We start from the raw sequence: 22,975 nt of genomic DNA, 5'->3' as shown, positions 1-22,975 counted from the left end.
TTTTGTATTTAAAACGAGTTGAGATAAAGAGACCTTATCTGTTTTTCATGACAGTGACACGTGAAAGGCGATGAGCGGTTATCGTCCGCAATATATAGTGTATGAGAAGAGAATTGTAATTTGCTTTGGTATTGTGGATCAAAAGCTTAATTTATTATAAACGAATGTCGAGCCGAAAAAAGTTAATTCTAACTAACAGTATGAACGAGTAAACCGACATTTTTAAAATAAGGCATTGCCAAAATCTAATCAAACTTGGCTTTTAATTCTTCAATGTGTAGTAATGATTTTTGTTTTATATTTTTCTGGATTTAAATACTAATGTTATGGCATATCATAAACTTTCTTATCCCCCTCCGCTTGCTTCTTGCACGAGCCTTATGTTGACATGTTGACAACTTTTCTTTCTACCTTTAGATATCATCCGACAAAAAAATATAATGACTATTTCAAAACCAATTAAGAAATTTTTAATTTCAATTCCACCTAATATCAATTACTTTGTTTATTTATTTATTTTGATATTTATTTGAATGTTTTGTTTGTTTGTGTTTATAATCTCATTTACTAAGTTTAGCTAAAACTGAAATTTACTTATACATTAACATTGGCCTTGTTTGTATTTTGTTATTCATAATGTTAATAATATAAATATTATTTGTAACCTATCAATTAAAAGCAAAGCAGTGAGTAGTTTGCAGTAGAATAACAAATTAGCATTCAATTCAACAATTGTATTACACATATGAACCCTTTAAATTTTCACTGATAAACTGTATGGCGTCAGCAATGTCTGTCTTCTCACACACAGCGTCTGCTGTATCAATATATTCAAAGAGTATTTATCTCTTTGGCATTTGTTGTCTGCATATCCTCGCATATAACTTTGATCTGCAGAACCACAAACAATTTACCATGCTCTTTTAAAGGACATACCATCAGTATTTGGCATTTTTCTTCTAAAATATACGAGTAAAGGAATCGTTGTCTCAAATAAATATTCATGAATAAACATTTAATACATATGCATATCTTCAGTGGCACATACGAGATACTATGTCATGGCCACGAGTTACCAAGTTGTGGCCAAGAGATAATTAAGTTCAGCGCTCGAGATACTATGTCCTGGCCACGAGTTACTAAGATAACTAATATATTATATTATAAATAGGTTTTCTTTAACCTTTTGAAAACAAATTCCATTTAAAGTTTTACTTGAAACATTAATCTTTGAAAATACTAAAGATATTCACTTTAAACTTGATATATGCCTTTTGGATCATATGAGAAAGTAACCTTCAAAGTCCCATAAATCAGACATTAATTTTAACTAACTTATATTCTTTTATGGGGACAATTCTGTGATATAAATGATACAGAATTGGTACATGTTTACCTACAACGGCCTGTTAACCTTGTTTACACGATGACTTGAGAACGAATGAGTCCTGGTTTATTTAATTTATTAGGGACATTACCCATGGACAATAAACGAGCCGCGTCACGACAAAACCAACATAATGGGTTTGCGACCAGCATGGATCCAGACCAGCCTGCGCATCCGCGCAGTCTGATCAGGATCCATGCTGTTCGCTTTCAGTTTCTCTACCTGTAATAGACTTGGTAAGCGAACAGCATGGATCCTGATCAGACTGCGCGGATGTTGGTTTTGTCATGACACGGTCAAATGGTCTATACGGATGTTTTAGGTAAATGGTCAAGGCAACCATGACACTTCATGTAAAATCCTTGAATAATTAAGAAGGAATAAGCCATGGTTTATTTAACCTAGAAAGATCATTGCAACTGATAAGTAGATGACACATAAAAAGTGGTCATGGGGTAAAAACAGTGTCATAATGACGCTAAATGTAAAAATTATTGACCGATTAATTAATTAAATAAATGAAGTAGGGGCATCCTTGTACTATAGCACATGTCTATTTAATTAGGAAAATAAATATACATAGTGTAATCTGATTGGTTATTTATCTCGTGTGCACGACTTAATTACTCTTTCACACGGCTTATTAAGTCGTGGCCACGACATAGTATCTCGTTCTCACGATTTAATTATCTTGTCGCCATGACATAGTATCTCCTGCCCACGCATGAATTATCTTGTGGCCACTACTAAGTAACTTGTGGCCACGACATAGTATCTCGTTCCCAAGACTTAACTTTCTCGTGGCCATGACTTAGTATCTCATTGCCACAACAAAGTGTCTCATGCGCAAGAGATAAATAAAATCGCACACATGTCACCTTTGTGCTATCATACATATCTGACTATGTTATTTGGTGTCTTATATACTACTAGGAAATATAAACAGAGACATTCGAATATTCAGTGACTTTTGACCGCTTGTTTCCGTTAATCACATTCAATGATTATGTATTTCTAAATCTATCTAAATACAAAGTCCCTCCTTATTTAGATAGCAAAATGGATGAGATTAAAACTAACGGTTGGCTCCGGTCGCAGTTTGGAACTTCATTGAAGCTGACAGAACTTTTGCGAAAGTTAAACAGTCAGGATTAAATAATTAAATAAAGATTCAGATTATCTTAATAAGATCATGACAATAAAATGTTCATTTTAAATATTCATTTTATCAATATGTTTATGATAGGTTAAGATCCTTATACATATAATAAGAATACTTACGTTAATTCAATCATTATAGTCCAAATAGTATGCCGTGTATATCCGAGTTTGGTACAACACATAGAACGTAAGAATTGAAGAATGTTCCGGTAAATGTTAGAATGTAGTGTTTAAAGTTATAATTGCGAATGAATGTACAATCAAGAATGTTTTAAAGACCGACTTTTGGAATCAAGAAATAATGTCACAATTAACAGGGAGTCTCTTAAAACAATAATGCCAAACCAGCTGACATGTGTTTATAAATATACATATTAAGTCAATACTAAGAATTGACTTATTATCGAAAGACCCTGCAAATAACGATGTAATCTCTTTCATTTAAAACTTTTCAGGTGAGCGTCTCAGACGATAAAACAGCCCAACAGGCGACTTGGGATTCGTATTTCAAAGTCGCTTGTAGCGAAAGGCAGAATGATGCTTAATTCAGGTTTACTTCATAGTAAATTGCATAATAGTGTCGCATATGACAATGAGTCGTTTAATTCAGGGGATCGTTAAGATATAACCTACATTTCTTGTTTACATTAAACATATACGAGTACACGTTTAGTGTTTGCTCTGTAAATATACAAATGTATATATTTCTAGCTAAGTTCGTCTGAAGAATAGCATTTAATGTGAATTGGTCTGCAATGGATGAACTGTCAATACGTTTTTAATATAAATGAAAATGTACCATGTGGAGAGTCTTATACGAGTATCATATTACTTGAATAACTTTCTAAGTGATTTAAAATAAACCTTTACATAATGAATAATACTTTTTTAATCTACTACTTTACGGCGACGTCATAAAAATATTTGGTTTGGCTTCTCGATTGAAATCCAGCCATATGAATAATAATACTAATAATAATAATGCAAATAGAAATTTCGAATTTTGACTGGCTTTCAAACTGTTCGTTCAATTACGAAAGACCAGTGGTGACATTTTAACTTCTTAAATTGATATATCCGCAAATTGACAGTTTCAACTTATTAAATTCACGATTGCAACATACATAATTCACGAATTCGCGATTTCAACTTCATAAATTCACGACTTCAACTTCACAAATATACGAATTTTAACTTCATCTATACACAATTTGTACTTAACGAATTGACGATTGCAATTTTACGAAATCACGATTGGAAGTTCATGATTTCAACTTTATGAAGATGAAATCTTGGATTCGTGAAGTTGAATCATGAAGTTTAGAACATGAATTCATGAAGTTGAATTCTTCAAATGAGATCATCAAAAATTCATAATATCAATTTATGAAGTTAAATTCATGAAGTGAAATTGTGAATGCATGAAATTGAAATCGTGAACTCGTTATGTTGAAATCGTGCGTGAAATCGTGAAGCTGAAATCGTGATGTTTAAAACGTGATTCGAAAATTCGAACTCATGAAGTTTAAATCGTGATATCAAGCAACTCAAATCGTGAATCATTGACGTTGAAATCGTGTGTACTTGAATTCTGTATATTGAAAACGTGAATTCACGAATTTAATACAGTCAAAGCTTGAAGATGCAATCGGAATAGTCCCAACATGTCGTTCGTAGTTAATCTTGTGCTGCTATCTTGTCGATATTTTGTTTTCTCGATTTAAAAGTCATAACTTTTATTATAATGTTACATTTTCACGGGAATGATGACAATATGATATTTGCATTTCTTTTATTACTACATAATTCGCAAATTTGTTGATAGTATGCTGTCATCTCCCTTAATGTTAAATTCTGCCTCACTGGTGCAAAAGGTGCGTGTATTGCACTTTCTATCACCGTCTTTAATTAGGCTAAATCAAACCGAGATTGAAACATTTTTCAATTCTTAGGTGCTCCTTAGATATTCTGTTCTTTCTGTTTACTTTGCTTTTCATATACACTTCATTTGTCCTTAAATCAACTTTTATTTATTATCGTTCTACAATTTGCTGTCTATAATTTCGAGAGACTATAAAATATTGAAATTAATTTAAACAAAGATTTTTTCAGACAATGAATAAAACATGTTTATAAAAAATAAATAACAATACAGCTATTTGTGAAATTAAGTAAATGGAAAAGGGTTATTGCTAAATTTCTAAGATTTAATTGAATTGATGACATGGTTCAGGTTTTTGTCTTTGTCTAAGTAAGCCACGGAGTGTTATAATTCAAAGATAAGAACATGTATCAAGTCTACTTTGATATCATTATAACACTAAAAAACGAGGAGTTGTAGCATAGAGATATCTGTTGTGTAACTCCACAAAAACATTATTATGTCACTTTAAGTAGGATTTTATCTGTATACGCATTGCCATTCACTTTAAGGTAATTTACAACCATATTTATTTCATACACGAATACCATATTTATAGCTCCGACATGGACAGCGGATTTTTCTAAATGTATATTAAAAATACAAAACAAGTAAATTTAAGAAAATAACGACAGTGCTATTTCAAGTGGATAATAATATTATATAATAGTAGAATAACTAAACTTAAGTCATTTGTCAAATGTCACTGAAAATTGTTATGCTACACAACGGCTACACTATAATTGCATTATTGAAGATCAAAAAGGATATCTACTGTTTACCCAGGTGTAAGAAAAAAAATATAATCTTACAAGAAAAGTGCTTTAAATGAATTCAATCCATCGCGCCTTTATTGAGGAATTGAGTGCTTATTATGACGTCATTTCGATGTTATGAATGAAGTTTTACTTCATACGCTAAAATAAAAATGGGTTGTATGAAAATATTACTATTGAACAATTCTTTCCGACATTAAGGTACAATGCAAGAAATAAAATCTCAAGTTGTTGTCACTCATGGAATATCATATCTCATGCAATACCAATGTATCAACTATTCCAGATGTTCTTTTCACAAATAACCTTTCAACTGCAAAACAAACTTCATCTGATATTTTAGTGTTGACCTCACCACTATATTGCCTTTGACGTACTTGTTGTGTCCATCGCATTATTTTCGACAGGGTTTAGATCTCTTTACATCAAGGATTAAACAGGATTTATTTTACTGTTTTCAGGGCAAAGGCAGTATAATTATCTGATTTTTTTGTAAAAATTAATTAAGAGGATAACCTACAATCGGCCAACATTTTGATTCAGACTGTCTATGTTTTCAAGTAGGAAATGTATAACACTCTATTTTTTTTTACTATCTGTTAACACATGTTTGAATAATAATGATATACATACTGTTTCAATAAGAACAAACGCTGCTTTCATCTCTTATAAACACATTTAATAGCTAAATAATATAATATTATATAATTTAGAATTGAATGAAAAAATCGATGGTTCTTTGTAAGATGTGTTACGAAAATGATACAAATGTCAAAATACGCTGAAATTTTTTGTTCGTTGAATTCAAAAGACAAAATATGCTGAAATTCTTGTCCGTTGAGTACTTAATGAACAGTATAAAATACAATCTTTTGTAATAAAACACTTTACCATTATAAATCATGTTCATTCGAAGTTCTATAATAAATTGAATACAAGTTGAAGAAAATATCTTAAAGATAATATTTCAATTGTCTGTTTTTATGCTAATGTTATCTTATTTTAAAGATCCTGTATGTTTTGTGATTGATATTTTTACTGTATGAATACCACACTAGCAAAAAATTATATATGTACATATTTATGCAAATAAAACAATTTTCAAACATCGAAGAATATGTAAAATGTGTACTGCAAATATTTGTGCACATTATATTTAATCAATAAATTACAGGCATTCATTTCTTATTGGAAAATTTGACTTAGAATTTATAGAAAATATATTTCTAATTACCTCCCTTTATTTACATGAAATGTTAAATTGGGTAATATCTTTATAAATAATGCTTATTGGAACTTACAATATTGACAAATCTTAATTTGAGCATCATATTTATGAAATAAAACCATGAAAAAATTGTGTTACAGGATCTTTAAACATTGTAGTTAAACAAACGTAATGTGGCTGTAAAGGTATTAGATGCCTAATGCAGAATCTCCATTTTGAATAGTATATATTTTCAGCGAGGGCACAGGGGAGTTTCGAAAGGGCGTGGGTTCAATTGTTACCATGGACTGTGTGGAATTTGATAGGGTTTCAATTTAAAATAATTATAATTTGAAATCGGCATGGTAAACTTTCTATATTTTTCACAAATATTTAAATTTGTATCAAGATAATTATTATAAACTTATAGTTTGATGCCCCTATTTTATGTGACAAAATATATCAGGTTTTCCTTCTCTTCTTATTTGATGTAAAATAACAAGAACCTGTCTCAATAAACCAAACAAAATATTACAAAAAAAAAAAACATTTCTCATTGGTTTTATTTGTGGTTATTAAAAAACTATGGTTCTCTATTTAATGTAGTACTTTAAAACTAAGAAAAATATGAAACTAGCAAAATTTTTCTTCAGATAATGAGAACATAGTCTCTGTTGTTGATGTTGTTGTTGTTGTATAAAACTGATGCAACAGTTTAGTTCAATTGTCAATATTTTTCAAACAGCACTTTTGTTATTCTTTGTATTAATGTCTAGAATAAAGTACAGTTTATTATTTACAATACAACATTCTTTTATTTCGTCAAGGTAACATTTGTAACAAAAGAAATTACAAAAATCAAGTAAATAAATACATATGTTGGTATCAAATAGAAAACAGTAGCATGTTTTACGTCAAGTATGAGAGATAATCAAGCGAAAAATATAACGTTTTTTATACAAAAAGAAACATGTTTTTTAACCTTAATTAAGAATGGGGACAGCGATATTTAACTGTCTTATTTCTAAAGGAGATAAAGTGAAACACATGGAAAGCGTGTAAAACTTATTTACGTCATACATTACTGTTACTATGGAATGTCATTGCCTGTCTGAGTAAAATACTATTTCAAAAAGTAAAACTAACGTGTAAATTTGTTCATGATGTACGCTATAAATATGCTGTGATTTTTTAGGATTTCGCTGTTACTACTTTCAAGAAGTTCTTGATATTTAATGATATTTGGATAACTGTGAAAATAATTTGGAGTAAGCTGCTTTCTTTTTTCGATGAAATAATAACAAACCATCAAATGATAGAATTCATCACCGAAGTCATTTTGGCATAGTGGACACTTTCCATTAACATATGAGATATTAGACCAACGGCCAGTTTCAACAGGGAATTTATTATTTGCAGTCCTAAACTTGAGAATAGGTAAGTATAAGTGTTTTGGCAATGATGTCAAATAGCCCTCAAACTGCTATTGAAACAAGTTATAGAGTTTGCCTTTATTTGATAGTTGCATTCTACTAAACCAGTCGGTAATAAATTAATCAATCAGTGTTTGTTTAATTAACAAATGAACCTAACATAAGTTCGAAGAATTTCGTTTTAAGAATATTTCACTGTGACCGGTTTGATCAAGGGTAGTTTTAACATAATCAAGCCATTTGAATGTGTTATCACTATTTAACATAAATTTGTAGATAAAATTTCAGTTAATATATTGATGATCTTGCGCTAAATTTTTCCAAAATTTCATAAATCGTGTTTTGATAACAATTTTAAGCGGATAAAGATTATTAATTTGTTTGTACAAAACGTGCATTGCTTTTCTCGCTTGTGTAATTAAATGATTTCTTGCATTCTTAAAGTATTTATAACTACGATTATTTGCAGAGTATTTCCATTAAGCGTAAATGACATATTGCGTACCCCATGTGTACTTGTACCAAAGATAATAACTTTGGTTTTGCTAGTTTTTATCTTTAACTCCCATCTTTGACAATTATCGTTAAAATCATTTTAAATTTTTTTGAATTCTTGCGGGGTTTTTGACATAAGAACCGTGTCATATGCAAAAAGTAACACTTATATACTTAACAAAACTATCAATATTGTAAATTTGACCTTCTAAAGAAATTCCGCCATTAAATTTAGATTTCAGAAAATCAAGTTAATCATTGGGTAAAGGTGAGAACAACAGAGGGGAAAGATTTTCCCCTTGTTTCACGCCACAATCGCACGAAAACGTGAAGGAAACTTCCCCCTTTGATTGAACACATGACTTAATGTTATTGTACATGTTGTGAATAATCCTTACCAATTTGCCATCAATACAATTATCGATCAATTTTGGAAAAAGTTGGGCTCTATTTACATTGTCAAAAGCTCGTGAAAAATCAACAAAATCTTACTTTTTTCATATGCATTAGTTCTATATAGAAATTAAGCTAAATACATGATCTATAGTTTAGTGACTTTTTCTAAAGCCTGCCTGATTTTCATGAATAATGTTATGAGTTTCTACAAATATAGTCAACCTGTATTGTAAATTGAAGTATGTAATTTTCCAAGACAGCTCAAGATCGTAATTGGCCTAAAGTTTTCCGGTAAATCAGAATTTATTTCCCTTAAAAATAGGCATAATATAGCCTTCTGACCAAATATTAGGAATAATTTCGGTATCAAGAATAAATGTTAAAAAGTTACGTAAACATTGGCAACATAATGTACTCTGTATATTTAATATATTCGTTAAAGATATTATCCGACTTACTAGCTGCTTTACCATTTTTGCACTTTTTTTTATTGAATTAGAAAGTTCATTTTCGGTAAATTGCATAATAGAGGATATTTAGAATACTGTCATTATTGCGTAAATCAGTCTCATTGGTTTCAAACAGGTTTGACTGTTCATTGGTCGAATTTACATTTTTGAAATATTCGTAAAAGTCATTAATTGATGGCATTTTGCTCTGGTTATTTGTTTTAAGACTATTTAAATATTTCTAGTACGATTTGGGACCGGATTTTTGCAGTTTTCTTAGCTTGGCCTGATTGTTAAACGTATATCTATTCAGGCAAAATTTCATTGTGTGTTTATAATCTTTACTTGCACGGTTGAGAAGACAACGATTATTTTTAGATTTATTCATGTTATACTTTTTTCCGTGCGCAGTAATATATAGCTCGCTTGTTGTGGCAATGGGGCCCGTACCAGGAGTTACTTTTAATTTTTGACCTACATGTGTTCCTTATTGTCTTAACGTGCGAATAAGACTTTGTAAAAATAGCTTTTGCATATTCGTTATAAATGTGAGTAATTTCTCTACAATATGATTCAGCGATAAATTTGGGAAAAATTATTTAAAAGGTACTCTACGTTCGCTACCTTATTCAAATTATTTTTTTTGAAAAAAAAAAAGTTTTTTTTTCGGCTAAGTTGCCATTTAATCGTGTTGCTATTAGCAGTCGGACTGTTGACACCATTGATATCACTTTGAACAAAACTAATGTCTAATGACAATAAAGAGTGTCAATCTGAGAAAATTCAATCTAAGTCATTAATTTCGAAATCGCTTAAATATTTCAGCATATTTGCAGACGAAATGGTATAGTCGATTACCGACATGTTTTTGGAAGTAAAATAAATCTACAATGTCTTGATCGTGGCTAAAACAACCATTTACTACAAAAAGATTATTAATTTTACAACTATTAATTAAAGACCGACCTATACTATTAATCTTATGATCTTAAGATGTCCTTAGAATGCTCAAACATAACTGGCTTAAAATGTCTATTTGATACAAAGAAATTACGAAGTCATTATCAAAATCAAAAAGGTTTGTTAAAAAATCATCAGATTCCGTAAAATCTTTAAATTCAGCAATATGGGCATTAGCATCACCGGTTAAAGGCACATATTAGTTTACAATACACATATCAATAATTTCCTTTTCAAAAATTAACAATTCATCTTGATTCAAACATTTTCAAGATTCTGGTGGAATATACATCACACCAATAATAACATGTGTACAATTCATAATTTTTAACCACATAATATAATCGGAGCTAGAATCAATAATTTCTATTTGATAATGTAGACCTGTCTTTACAAAAATACACAGACCAGCCGTCTTTAGTATAAAAGCTTGTTTTCTAGGTTGTTTAAAGAACTGGTAATCATCTATAAATATAACATCATACTGGTCTATTTTGCACTCAACACCAAAATATTTCTAATTGTTTTACAAGATCAACAAAAATTCTGGATAATTTACTCTACTCTTTATGCCACAAACATTTAGAGTACCAATTTTTAAACACCGATAATTCACTGACTTATTATTTATAAAAAAAACACTGACTTTATTTAAATAAAGTTTTAAATGCCTTTTGAAAAAGTGTTAATTATACATTGCAATTGTTAAGATTTATGTTTTTATATAATGAAGTAGTATTTACAGGTCAAACACGATTATTATTCTCTTCAAACTAAATCATAAGCATTGGGCTACAACTAAACTTAAGAACAATCAACAATACATTGCCTTAATAGATAAATCATATACGAATCCTCAATAAATGTTACTATTTTTAGTTAAATGGCTTCCATCTATAAATCTCAATACCTATAAACATTGCATAAACAGTTTTCAGGTAGATCTAAGTAATCATCTGCATAAGCAATAAAAGTCCTACTAATGTAAACGTTATCTGATAATGGACTTTTAACCATTTAAAACATCTATATGACACATTTGCGTAACAAGTCTCAAACACAATAGCTTATTCTAAACGTTTGTTTAAAGTGCAATATTTTACATTCTACTAATATTGTCATTTTTCGTCTATAACTTCTTTTATCAATTGAACTGCTTTCAAAACATCCCGATTGCGAAAACAAATACATATGTAAGGTATGTTATTCTCTGTACAAAATCTTTTACACATATCTTCTGTATAACAGGATAATAAATCGTCTGCAGATGTATTCATAAATACGTTGAAATATGAATTTGCTAATTGCCTACCGAAAGATGCCACCAAACACAAAACAAAAACTTTGTGTCTTTGACCTGGAATATTAAAAACGTGCGTTTCGGAAAATACGTAGAAACAAAACTATTTACCACTTTTGAAGCAGTGTCACGTACACAAAGTAGGTCTCTAGGATAAAGGTTAAGGTCACATTTAGATGTCATACTTGTTCGGAGCAAGTCTTCTACATTCATCAGGGTATTTTAATGTAACTTGGCACAAAGAATCTTCACAATTTAGAGGCTAAGTATTGCGCGCATAATCGAGGTCCTTGCTACCAAAGTAAAGATCACATAGGAAGGTCAAAATTAAGATAAAAGTAATTATTTTTTTGATGGATTAATGATAATTATCATGACTATGATGAATAAGTGTAGCACATGTAATTTAAATTAATATTTGCAAGGTCAAAGTCACTAGAGATAATAAACTATCCAGATATTGTCCGGATATTGCCCAGAGCATATCTCCTTTATGAATATCTATAATGGTCACATCTCTGTCAAAAGCTTTTATGACAGGCGTATTTTGCTTCAATGTTGCCCTTGTTCAATTTGATATACGAAAAGCTCATATATATTACCGTGCTTAAATCATCCGACAGTCACAACTGTTATGCTAAAAAAGTAAATCCTTTGATTTTTCTTACACAATAAACTATATTTCGCTACTAGTACAATAACATGCACAGCATGCTCTCGTGCATGTCGCATCATTACTTTCCTTACAATAAGCATAAAGTCTATGTCATTCTATATGTAGTGTCGCGTTACAACGAATTTAATAAAAAAAGGCATAACACATCCAAATTATTCCGAAAGAACGTTAACTTAGTACTATGTTTGAATATATAAATATGCAAGACATACATCACTTCATATTTTTAGATAATGTGCTCATATATTCAATTGTGTGATTAGTCGTGAGACATGCTTACGATTTGAAAAATTGATGAAACTGATATTGATTGTTTATGATAAAACAATTGTGTGTTCTTTTAAAGAACTTTACGCATACGATCCATAATTTGGTATTCTCCTCTTGTCAGTGATTGGTTTTATTTTCCTTATTTGAGCTCAACGAACTTTCAGTTGTTGTAATATAAATGACATGACATAAGAAAAAAATGTGCATGTAAAGTAAAAGTAAGTGTATCTTGAGATAACGATTACTTGTTACGTATCGAATGATTAAATGCTTCGATATCCTTAATTTCATCCAGGAAAGGGAAAGTTTTGCCGTTCAGAATGCAAACACAACAAACAATACGTGACTATATGGTAAATTAAAAGTAAAAGGCGTTCTGCAAGGGTTGAAAACGGGAATAAAAAGGGAAAAGCCATATTTCTGCTTATTATTATATACATGTTTTTTCACCACGTGATAAAATTGATTTCTATGTTCCTTGTGGCCAACGCGGTCTGGGACTTTTATAATCCTATGTTCGAGCTTACTGTCATATTGTTCCTTATCGATTTTATAATCTGCCAGTTATGTACATTTGTATATCACTTAATTTAGCTTACTAAATTTTACATTACCTTTTTTTAACTCATCTTTTAACCGAAAGAAACTCCGATATTTTGAGACTACAATAACAGTAAGAACTTCAGCATCGACTTCTCCAAGTTTCTCAATATGTTTTGATAGTATCCTATAACTAGTGAGTTGAGCTTCTAAATTGATGCACTCTGAAAGGTTTGTATCCAAATTGTAAATGTTAACAGCATCAGTGTTTCGTCTAGAAACTGAAATAAATCAAATACAGTTAGGTGACTGTCATACATTGTAAGTACTGAAATTGATTCAATCATTCTAGCAAAATGATACAAGGGAGGCATTCAGTGAACGCATCCCACAACACGACAACAAGTAAATAATTGTAACCTATATAAATATCTGAAAACACTTTTCTCAAATACACATTTTGATTTCATGAGAGGTGATCAAGTTAAAAAACTGTTGAATTAATTTATTTCTCAAACAATGATGGATAACTTACTTTTAAAATTCCCAAAACATTTTTGGTCTAAGCAATTCTCTAACGTAGTACTGGGATGAAAATGTACCATTCGTTCTTTTATCCACGCCAGGTCTAATATTTGTTTATTAGCTGCAATAATCTGACGTTCAGACAATCTAAACGTAACAACTTCATCCTTGTCATCATCATACTTGTCTGCAACAATCTTAGATAGATATTTCTTGATATCATCAATCAGTTGATCAATCTTCTCCATATCAAGCTTTACGTCATCTGTCATTTTCTTGAATCTCTTTTCAACTTCTAGAAGTAACATTTTTTCCATTTCTTCAGCATTTTGAATCATCTTTTCTTTAAAACCCTTTATGTCTTGGGTATTTTTATCTTTGTCTTCTGACAATTTGCTCAAATATTTAAGTCGGCTGTGCTTTAGTTTTTGCAGCTCGACACATTGTTGTTTTAATTCTATTTCAACACTTTCCTTGTCTTGATTCTCCAGAAGTTTTTTAGCAATATCTGGAATGTAGTCTACTCCTGTACATGACCTTAAATGATAAAAGAAACAATAAAATAAAATAAAATTGAATATAATTTATGCTCAATGTCTGGAACATCGCATATAAACGAATCAAATTTAAATACATATTTCAAATACAAATATACAATACCATAGCTGAAAAAAGGTTAATATAAAATGCGTCATAATACGATCATCTTTAGATTTGGTCAGGCATGACAAGTAATAATACATTGCACTTTGATAGTTACCTGTGTTGCAATATACAAACTGAACAGTAGACTTCATCATGCGTCTTGCAGTACATATCAATCAGCTTGTCTGGATGTTCATCGCACGTATAACCTTTCAAATGAATCAAACCTCCTCCGATATCTTTCGCGCGTACATCAACTATCTTATGGCCAATGACAAACTGTTTGTGTCCATCGCGACATTTTGTACAGAGGAAGATTTTACACTCAACACATCTGTATAATGCCTCTGAATTGTTTCCATTTTCTGTGCAAGGAGAGCAAGAAAAATCATATATCATATCCGAGGTTTCTATCACCGAGTAGTTAAACACACTCTTACCGCCGGTCGCCATTTTAATAATTATACACTGGTCCACTAACCATATACTACGGAATGCCGTTAGGGCCATTGCCTATGAATGTGTTGATCTGAAACGCGATAGTCGATAGTACGATGGTGAAAACGCGAAATCACGAAACTACGATGGTGAAAATGCGAAAGCACAATGATGAAAACGCGAAAGTACGATGATGAAAACGCGACAGTACGATACTACGATGATGAAAGCGCGATAAACTATCGTGTTTTCACCATCGTACTGTCGCGTTTTCACCATCGTAATTTCGTGATTTCGCGTTTTCATCATCGTACTGTCGTGTTTTCATCATCGTACTATCGCGTTTTCACCATCGTACTATCGCGTTTTCACCATCGTACTATCGCGTTTTCATCATCGTACTGTCGTGTTTTCATCATCGTACTATCGCGTTTTCACCATCGTACTGTCGTGATTTCATCATCGTACTATCGCGTTTTCATCATCGTACTATCGCGTTTTCACCATTGTAGTTTCGGGATTTCGTGTTTTCACCATCGTACTATCGACTATCGCGTTTCAGATTTACACATTCATAGGCGATGGCCCTAACGGCATTCCGGAATGCCGTTAGGGCCATCGCCTATGAATGGTTTGATCTGAAACGCGATACTCGACAGTACGATGATGAAAACGCGAAATCACGAAACTACGATGGTGAAAACGCGACAGTACGATGGTGAAAACACGATAGTTTATCGCGCTTTCATCATCGTAGTATCGTACTGTCGCGATTTCATCATCGTACTATCGCGTTTTCATCATCGTGCTTTCGCGTTTTCACCATCGTAGTTTCGTGATTTCGCGTTTTCACCATCGTACTATCGACTATCGCGTTTTAGATCAACACATTCATAGGCGATGGCCCTAACGGCATTCTGTAATATACAGGTGTGTATGTAATCAAATCTGACAGGTTAAGACGATAACGTGTCGATACACACGTTTATAATTTGTCGAAGAAGGAAAAAAACAAGTGTATTAGGCCAATCGGTACTTTTATATGGTTTAAGGTATTTCTAAAATATGATTTTGTATGTCTTGTACAATATAACTAATTACCCATGTTGAAGCTCTTTGTTTGTGTGTGTATGTGTGTATGTGCGTGTGTGTGTGCGTGTGTGTATGTGCGAGCGCGTTGGCGCTTGCGCGTGTGCATGCGTTTGTGTGAGAGAGAGAGTACCGTTAACGCTAAAAATGAGCAAAATACTGTGTGAATGAAAATTAAAACTTATTATTATTATAATATTCCACATATTTAGTCTACAGCCTCAAGAGTCAAAGAGAATCCTTAAACTTACAAATAAGTAAATGAACAAAACTTGTGAAAGGATAGAAATGTTCCTGATATTACTAACTTTAAACATATTTAGGTTTCAAATTAAAGGAAATGTAATTTGGTTAAGCCTATACATGTACGTATATCAAACGACATATGAGAAGCGTAGAAGCATGCTAATTATACCCTTAATTAAGTTAATTTTATATATTAACGATCAAAATATTAAGAGTTAAAACAAAGTTTAGGGATACAACATTTTATTTTATTAACCCTCACATGTTTGTGGTGTTACTTCCACAAAGGCAACTGGGAGTTTTTCATACTGTTAGTGCAAGTGTACCAAGTGATTATAAAAACAGAATAAAATATGGCCACGTGGTTTACTTTCGAACTAAATAAAATAACTATTTTCTCGATTCAGCCTCTTTTTATGAATCTCACCTCGAAAGTGAATATGACACCTATACAGTGGCGTACCTACCGATTCGCCAATACGCACGGACGTATAAAAAGAAACAAGTTGTTTTTTTTTAAATAAAATTTCAAAAATAAAATCATTAATTTGGGCGTAGATCATCAACATATTCTTAGCTGCTAATTGATTCTACAGGTTTTCTTAGGATGTTACCTTATTCGAATAAGTAAGTAATATTCATTCAACTTATATTCATTTCAAATTATGTAGAATAGTTTTGACACTGTGAATCAGATCTTTGCAGTAAACCATTGCCAACATCCATTGTCACAAACCAAATTCAACTTAAGTTTACTTGACCGTAAAAAATACCAGTTTACAAAATATATCACTACACTATATTTTTTTATACATAGTCTGATCTATACATTTTTAAAACATAGACAAATGCACAACGAGAACAATGTTTAACCATATAAGACATATCATGTCTAAATTCTTTTATTTTCGCCGACTTTAGATAACAAATTGGCGAGTCTGTTTATACCAACATGATTTATGTGCGTGAGGAATTTAACTTTGTAATGATATAACTTAAATATTTCGAATGGACATTGAATGACTAGAGTTGAAAACAAAAATGTTAAAGACAATATTTATTGTCTACAACATTAACATTATACGCATTAAAAATATTTTAACGAAACTAAATGATCGTGCGATACTTCATTTTGGCTGTGAATACGATAACGTTTCGCTACACTAAACATTTAAGGTGTTGTGTGTGTATTAAAGTCATACAGATCATTTTTAAAGCATATTTTCCTTGATTATATCTCACGTTAACTTATTGTGAAACAAAAGAAAAATAACAAAGAAAAAACTAAACTTGTTACAAAAGGAAATAAAACCCATCTTTTTACAAGAGAGACACCTGGCTATGTTTTGTTTTTCTAAAACCAAATAACTTATGAACTATTTAAAACAGTGTACACGTTAGATTTCGTGCTTTTTCTCTCACATTCAATATATGTACTTGATGTTATTTTCATAACTATAGATACAGATAATAGTAGTACAATTTACTTAATATATAATAAATATTCCCTTAATCGTGACTTAATTATAGCATATAGCTATATTTGATATATATTAGCGATCCTTCTGCCAAAAACCTGCACTCGGCGTACACTCCTAATAAGCCGAGGTACGCCCCTATGGAGGCTATTCGTTGCCAAAATGCAGCCTTGTTGATCTGAGTTGAACAGTTTGTTAACGGACAAAATACAATTGTATTTCTTTGTATGTAAACTCCAATGTTGCATTCCTGGATTGAGTTTGCCGATTTAACATTGTAAACATGCATTTCAACATAATACATTTTGTTAGTAGCAATTAATACCAAGTGTTCGAATACTCATTGTTCGTGTATACGCCAACAAAACAGAAGTTACATTCTTAGTTTTACATTGTCGAACCATAATGATTCGGATCAGCATAATCCAGCTTTACACGCTTTTCAAAAGGAGATAGAATAAGCTCCGCCCATTTTCCAACCCACTACATCATCGTAAAGAAACGTATTTATCCGCTCATTTTCGGTATTTACCGTCGGCGACAAGAAGCGGCGTAGTTTCCGTTTACCACACCTTTTAGGTGTTTAGTTATTCACCAAAAATAATTCACTTGCATGATTGCCATTCTATGCCTTTATACAATCAACAGCAGCGGACTTTGAAGGATTATAGGCATAGAAGTTTTAAAATGTTGTAGATACCACATTATCTAGAAAGTGAAACTTAAAAATAATAAAACACTCACCAGGCTACTTACTGTCTGAGGTTTAATATTTTCAAGGAATAAAAACTATTGATAGAACTATATTCAACGACAAATAAATTTAACTGGGGGCATTTCAATTTGCATAGGAATGAGTAACATTTACAGTTAAGCTGCTACCTTACCACTTTCAAATTTTCAAGTCAACCTCTGATAGAGATTTTGATACGACTACTTACTAATACAGACCAAATTCTGGCTTCTGTCTTTCCTAGTAGTAGCAATTACTATTACATTAGCAACCTTTATTCTAGCGTATGACTTGACAAGAAAAAACTTTTAACAATAGTAAAGTAATAACCAACGTATACCCTTTCGTACTTAACTTTTTATTTTAACCATAGTGTGTAGATATATTTTCCCATTTTTCCCATTTTGTTTTTCAATAATAATATTTAAATGAGTCCAAAGGTATGTATGTTGATTATCAATTTATGTATACCTTGTTTATTTTATCTGTTAGAAAGCCATCACTTCCAAAACTTAATAAATATTATGTGTAGTATTTCATGTACATAAACATAGTTCTCTCCTTTTGATCAGATAGAGAGCAAAATAGAGAGAAATGAAGAATCCCTAAAGAAAGTCCAACAAGACAAAATTGAAAATGTTGCAAGTCTAGGTAACAGCTATTGACAGCACAAATACCGTGTATACAAAGATTTTAGAGTGACTATTGATTCAGTACAATGCATAAAAAGACCTTAACCTACGTCAGCTTACATATATTTAATAATAAAAGGCTAAATTCATCTTATGACTCAAAATACCTCCCATGGAGGTATACAGAGATGCTAGGATACACTGAATATTTATTTCAACTTTAAAATGGGACAAATTCACAAGATTTTGGTTATACAACGGAATTATCGATAGAAAACTTTGAATTGTTTCGTGGTTATACACTTGATGAAAAAATTTGGTTTTCTACAACCCAACATAGTCCTTTAGAGAAAAAGGCACAGGCTTACTGTACAGTTCTCTTTTTTCGTGTTGCCAAAAGTGACTTCCATGTATCTTATTATCATAGTACTATTTGCTGAATGCAGAAGATATTCGTACGAGTATTACCGTGTATCGTTTGAAGGCACACATACCTTATCGTTCATATCAACAAATAGTGCTGCGTGTCATTGTATATGGGAAACATTCTCTTAATATGTTAGTTCACCAACTTTAGTCTTTTCATATTATAATGCTCATTATCAGTATTAACGTTGTTACGTTGTTACATTATATCTTAACCAATTTTGCAATTCTTGAATATCCTGTACTAGAATACGTTTTAACAAAATCAGATTATGTTCAAAGTCAACTGAAACTTGAAACTGTTTATTTAATTAAACGCCTATTTCTATATACATATTCAATGGCGTTGTACAAAAGGATAATAAAAGTATGTACATATAGATAAAAAAAATCAAATATGCATGACAAATGAACTTCAAAAAAAATAAGTTAGAGAAATAAGCCGTGTAAAATATAAAGTATTAAAAACTTTAAAAAAAAATAGCTTTCAAAATTATAATAATAACTAATTTAAAAGAAAATAAAATTTAATGATTATTTTAGTAAGATTTTAAACACATTTCCACATCTCGTTCAGTTTACAGCCCAATCACACTCTTAAAACAATGCGTAAAAATCTCTTAAATAGTAGTTTTTGACATTTTTCTTGAACAGGTCCAAAGTTGAAGACTGTCTTATATACAGAGGCAATTTGTTCCAAATAGTTGGACCAACGGTCGTTACATGTTTTCCTTTTGTTAAATGGGACAGCAAAACAATAATCCATATTATTAACAGATCTGAGATCTGTAATGCGGTTGATGTGTGTGAAATGTGTAACAGTTTCTATATAACATTGTATAATTTTAACTATTTTTGTACCAGCAAGAGTTACCTCTCTTTATATTCTGCTTTCGTGAAAATTGGACCCTCCTATTAATTTTCGTCTTTTTCCATGATAATTCTATGTATGGAACATGCAAAATCGTTTACAAATGTTAATCGCGTTAGAATGTAAAAAAGGAAAAAGTGGTGCTGTAAACCTGAGTGCAGTTACATTATCAACGTCATGATGCACAGTATTAAACGTATTGTGTACGTTCTATCGTTTACATTTCTACATGTCGCAATTTTGAAGTTATACATTTATGAATACAGTTTGCAATTTATCTAAGTTGCATGTTAACAGCTTCCATTTTATCAAATCTTGATAATCAAAATGCTTAATACCAGTGCAGTATGTAACTCTCGGATCGACAAGTAGATTTTTACTCATCTGTAGAACCGAAGCATGCATTGTCAAGTTTCAAAGGCTGGATTTCTGGCAACGAATAGCCTCCATACGCCCCTGCTATAAAACTTAATTGTTTGTACCATGGAGTGCTTTTTGCGTAATGAATAACTTTTGATTGACTAGTCAAAAAAATAAACGTCCGTTTTCAAAAGAAGTTATTGCAATGGAAATAAGTAGGAGTCAAAATAGAATAAGCAGACGATTACCAAATGATTATTTAAAATTTTAATCAGTGTAACATGACAGGTGTGGTACACAAATGAAACCTATCGTTGAAATTTTGGAGGTGCACACGGTCAAAAACCATCTGAAGAATATTGTGGATAGGATCAGATTTCACAGATTATAACAGTGTTATAACCGTGTTAAATGGATTGCCTTTTGTTTGCTCAATAAAACAGAGCTTATAGTATATATAGGACTAGTAGATATTATTATTTGGTAAAAGAATACAGAAAAGTAGCTTAACAAGTACACTTACAATTTTTAAGGTCAGGACAGATGAGTTATTGTTACTCTTTGTTAAATTTTGTAACAGTTAGATTAAGTTGAAATTATTCAGTAATTAAGTAAATACTTGTTTGGGGTAATAAAAAGTAACACATTTGTTTGTAAGTTAAAGTAAAATATCATCATTTGTAAAAATACTATAACCCTCGGCCAATGCCTAAGGTAACGGTATTTTCCTCGGTATTATATTTTTACCCTGAGATTAGGAGGGGGCTACATTAAGGTGTCCTCAATAAAATAATACTGAAAACCACTTAGTTTTGAGTGTTGATTTTGAATTAATTTCGTCCCATATACATTTAAGTGCATCATTAAATTTATATAAGAAGTTGAATTTCATCAAAAATTCTGATTTCCAAAGCAGTGTGCACATTTTGATCCCGGAACGATACAAGTAGTATGAACTATTAAGAGTTTATTCAGCTCATTGGATACCAGTACTTAGGCCAAAAAGAAAGTATTTATACGATTTCAAGTTGGAAATTTCTTGAATTTCATTTAATCCATGAAATTCACGAAGCAAAACAATATTATGAACATTTGTTTAATAGCATGATTTTTAGAATTTCTGAGGCATATTGGGCCTTTAAAATGTCTTCAAATGATTAAAAAAGAAAACATTATAATTGTGTTTTGCAAACAAATTTTAATTGACATAAAAAATGGATGCTACTTGAAAAATATAGGTTACGCTATTGAAATGAAAATTTAAAATAGTTCTAAATATCTTTCAGAAGTCTTTCACTACTTTCTTTAGCTTTTTGTTCGTCATGTCTTTAAGGTTGTCCAACAGTATTTTGCTATTATGGCATTTACTTCTTGAAAACTATTATATTCTCTTTAAATTTCTCCTCATGCTTTTGTTTTATCGAACATATATTTAAAATCGTTTTTTGTTTTGTTTTCTTTCCCATTAAGATATTTTTAATAATTAATTCTTTAACAAAATTTTTCCATTTCGGTGAAAACACCTTTTTAAACAACATAGTTACACTTTTGCAATGTATATTAAGTGATGTAATGCAATAAAACCGATCGGTCAACTTGTGAAGTCACCCTCACGAGAGGTAAGGTTGACTAAACAAAATGAATACCACTTTGCACATTGTGAGTTCCTTACCGTAAGTCTTCTCCAGCGTTACTTGAGGGGACCTTTCGTGAGTTTGATTAAGTATCGTTTCTGAATACGAGCCTTAGACACCATGATCTAAAAGATTTAGTTTGACATACAAAACGAGTGATTAAAATCAGTGTGATATTTTAAAAAATCATTATTAATTTCATTGCGTTTGCTAAATGTTAGATACAGTCAAATATTCTACACCTGTTCTGTTTTAGCCGTCCGAAATTGTGTTCACCTAATCTGAATAACGTTCAGATCTACTTTTAAATCAGTTATTTGATGCATGCTGATGTGATTGCCATAGTTTTTGTTTTATCTTCATTGTGGTTATGAAAGCTATTTTAGCCATGCATTGGTTGTTTGAAAAGTCACGAGAAGTAAACCACCTATTGGAGCACGTCAAATCCTAGTGTGTAGCGCTAACTCACGCCTGGTAAATGATAGATCTACCTCTTTCGGTAAATCGCTCTATCGCTACTTCCGAGCTAGTGCATGTCGCTAAAATCAAGTGTCAAGTGTTTTCATTTTTTATATATATTGTTAACTCTATTCCAAATATTAAACTTTGGAGAATGCTATGCGCTGAAGATTTGATTAAAGTTTCCAGAAAACATAAAGTTGTAATTCTTGTGTGTGAAATGTTGTTGTGGTGGCATTTCCCAGTTAGCGAATTCAGCGTTGAAATGGACCATTTCATCATGAAACAGATTTTTTTTTCTCAAAATTTTCATTTTAACAGCGATTCAGATTAAAAACAAATATGTTTCAAGTAGATATAAGGTCTAGAAACGAAATAAGATTAAAATCAGATGAAAACATTAGTTAATAAAGAAAATACAGGATATTTTTTCTTTGAGACAGCTTTGTTTTTGTTTTAAAAATTGAT

General features: G+C 31.2%; 1 protein-coding gene across 1 annotated transcript; it reads right to left on the bottom strand.

Moving 5' to 3' along the window:
* Positions 1-10,471: 10,471 nt before the first annotated feature.
* On the bottom strand, positions 10,472-14,623 carry LOC132756048 (uncharacterized). Its single transcript, XM_060747018.1, has 4 exons — positions 14,257-14,623; positions 13,507-14,033; positions 13,046-13,252; positions 10,472-11,542 (listed from the first exon to the last, which is right to left on the bottom strand). Exons 1-4 carry the CDS (start codon positions 14,592-14,594, stop codon positions 11,304-11,306), a joined length of 1,311 nt encoding a protein of 436 aa, XP_060603001.1. The 5' UTR covers positions 14,595-14,623; the 3' UTR covers positions 10,472-11,303.
* Positions 14,624-22,975: the final 8,352 nt, after the last annotated feature.

The sequence above is a fragment of the Ruditapes philippinarum genome, unplaced genomic scaffold (genome assembly GCF_026571515.1).
Source record: "Ruditapes philippinarum isolate M1 unplaced genomic scaffold, ASM2657151v2 ctg8396_1_1_1_1, whole genome shotgun sequence".
In the NCBI taxonomy this organism is placed as follows: Eukaryota; Metazoa; Mollusca; class Bivalvia; order Venerida; family Veneridae; genus Ruditapes; species Ruditapes philippinarum.
This window is presented reverse-complemented; position numbering and strand designations above follow the sequence as displayed.

Coding starts and splice junctions, on each gene's coding strand:
- LOC132756048 (XM_060747018.1), bottom strand. CDS start 14,594: ATGGCGACCGGCGGTAAGAGTGTGTTTAACTACTCGGTGATAGAAACC. Junction 14,034..14,256: donor GTTTGTATATTGCAACACAG/GTAACTATCAAA, acceptor TTATCATTTAAG/GTCATGTACAGGAGTAGACT. Junction 11,543..13,045: donor AAAAGATGAGTTAAAAAAAG/GTAATGTAAAAT, acceptor TTAATATTCCAG/GTCAAAGACACAAAGTTTTT.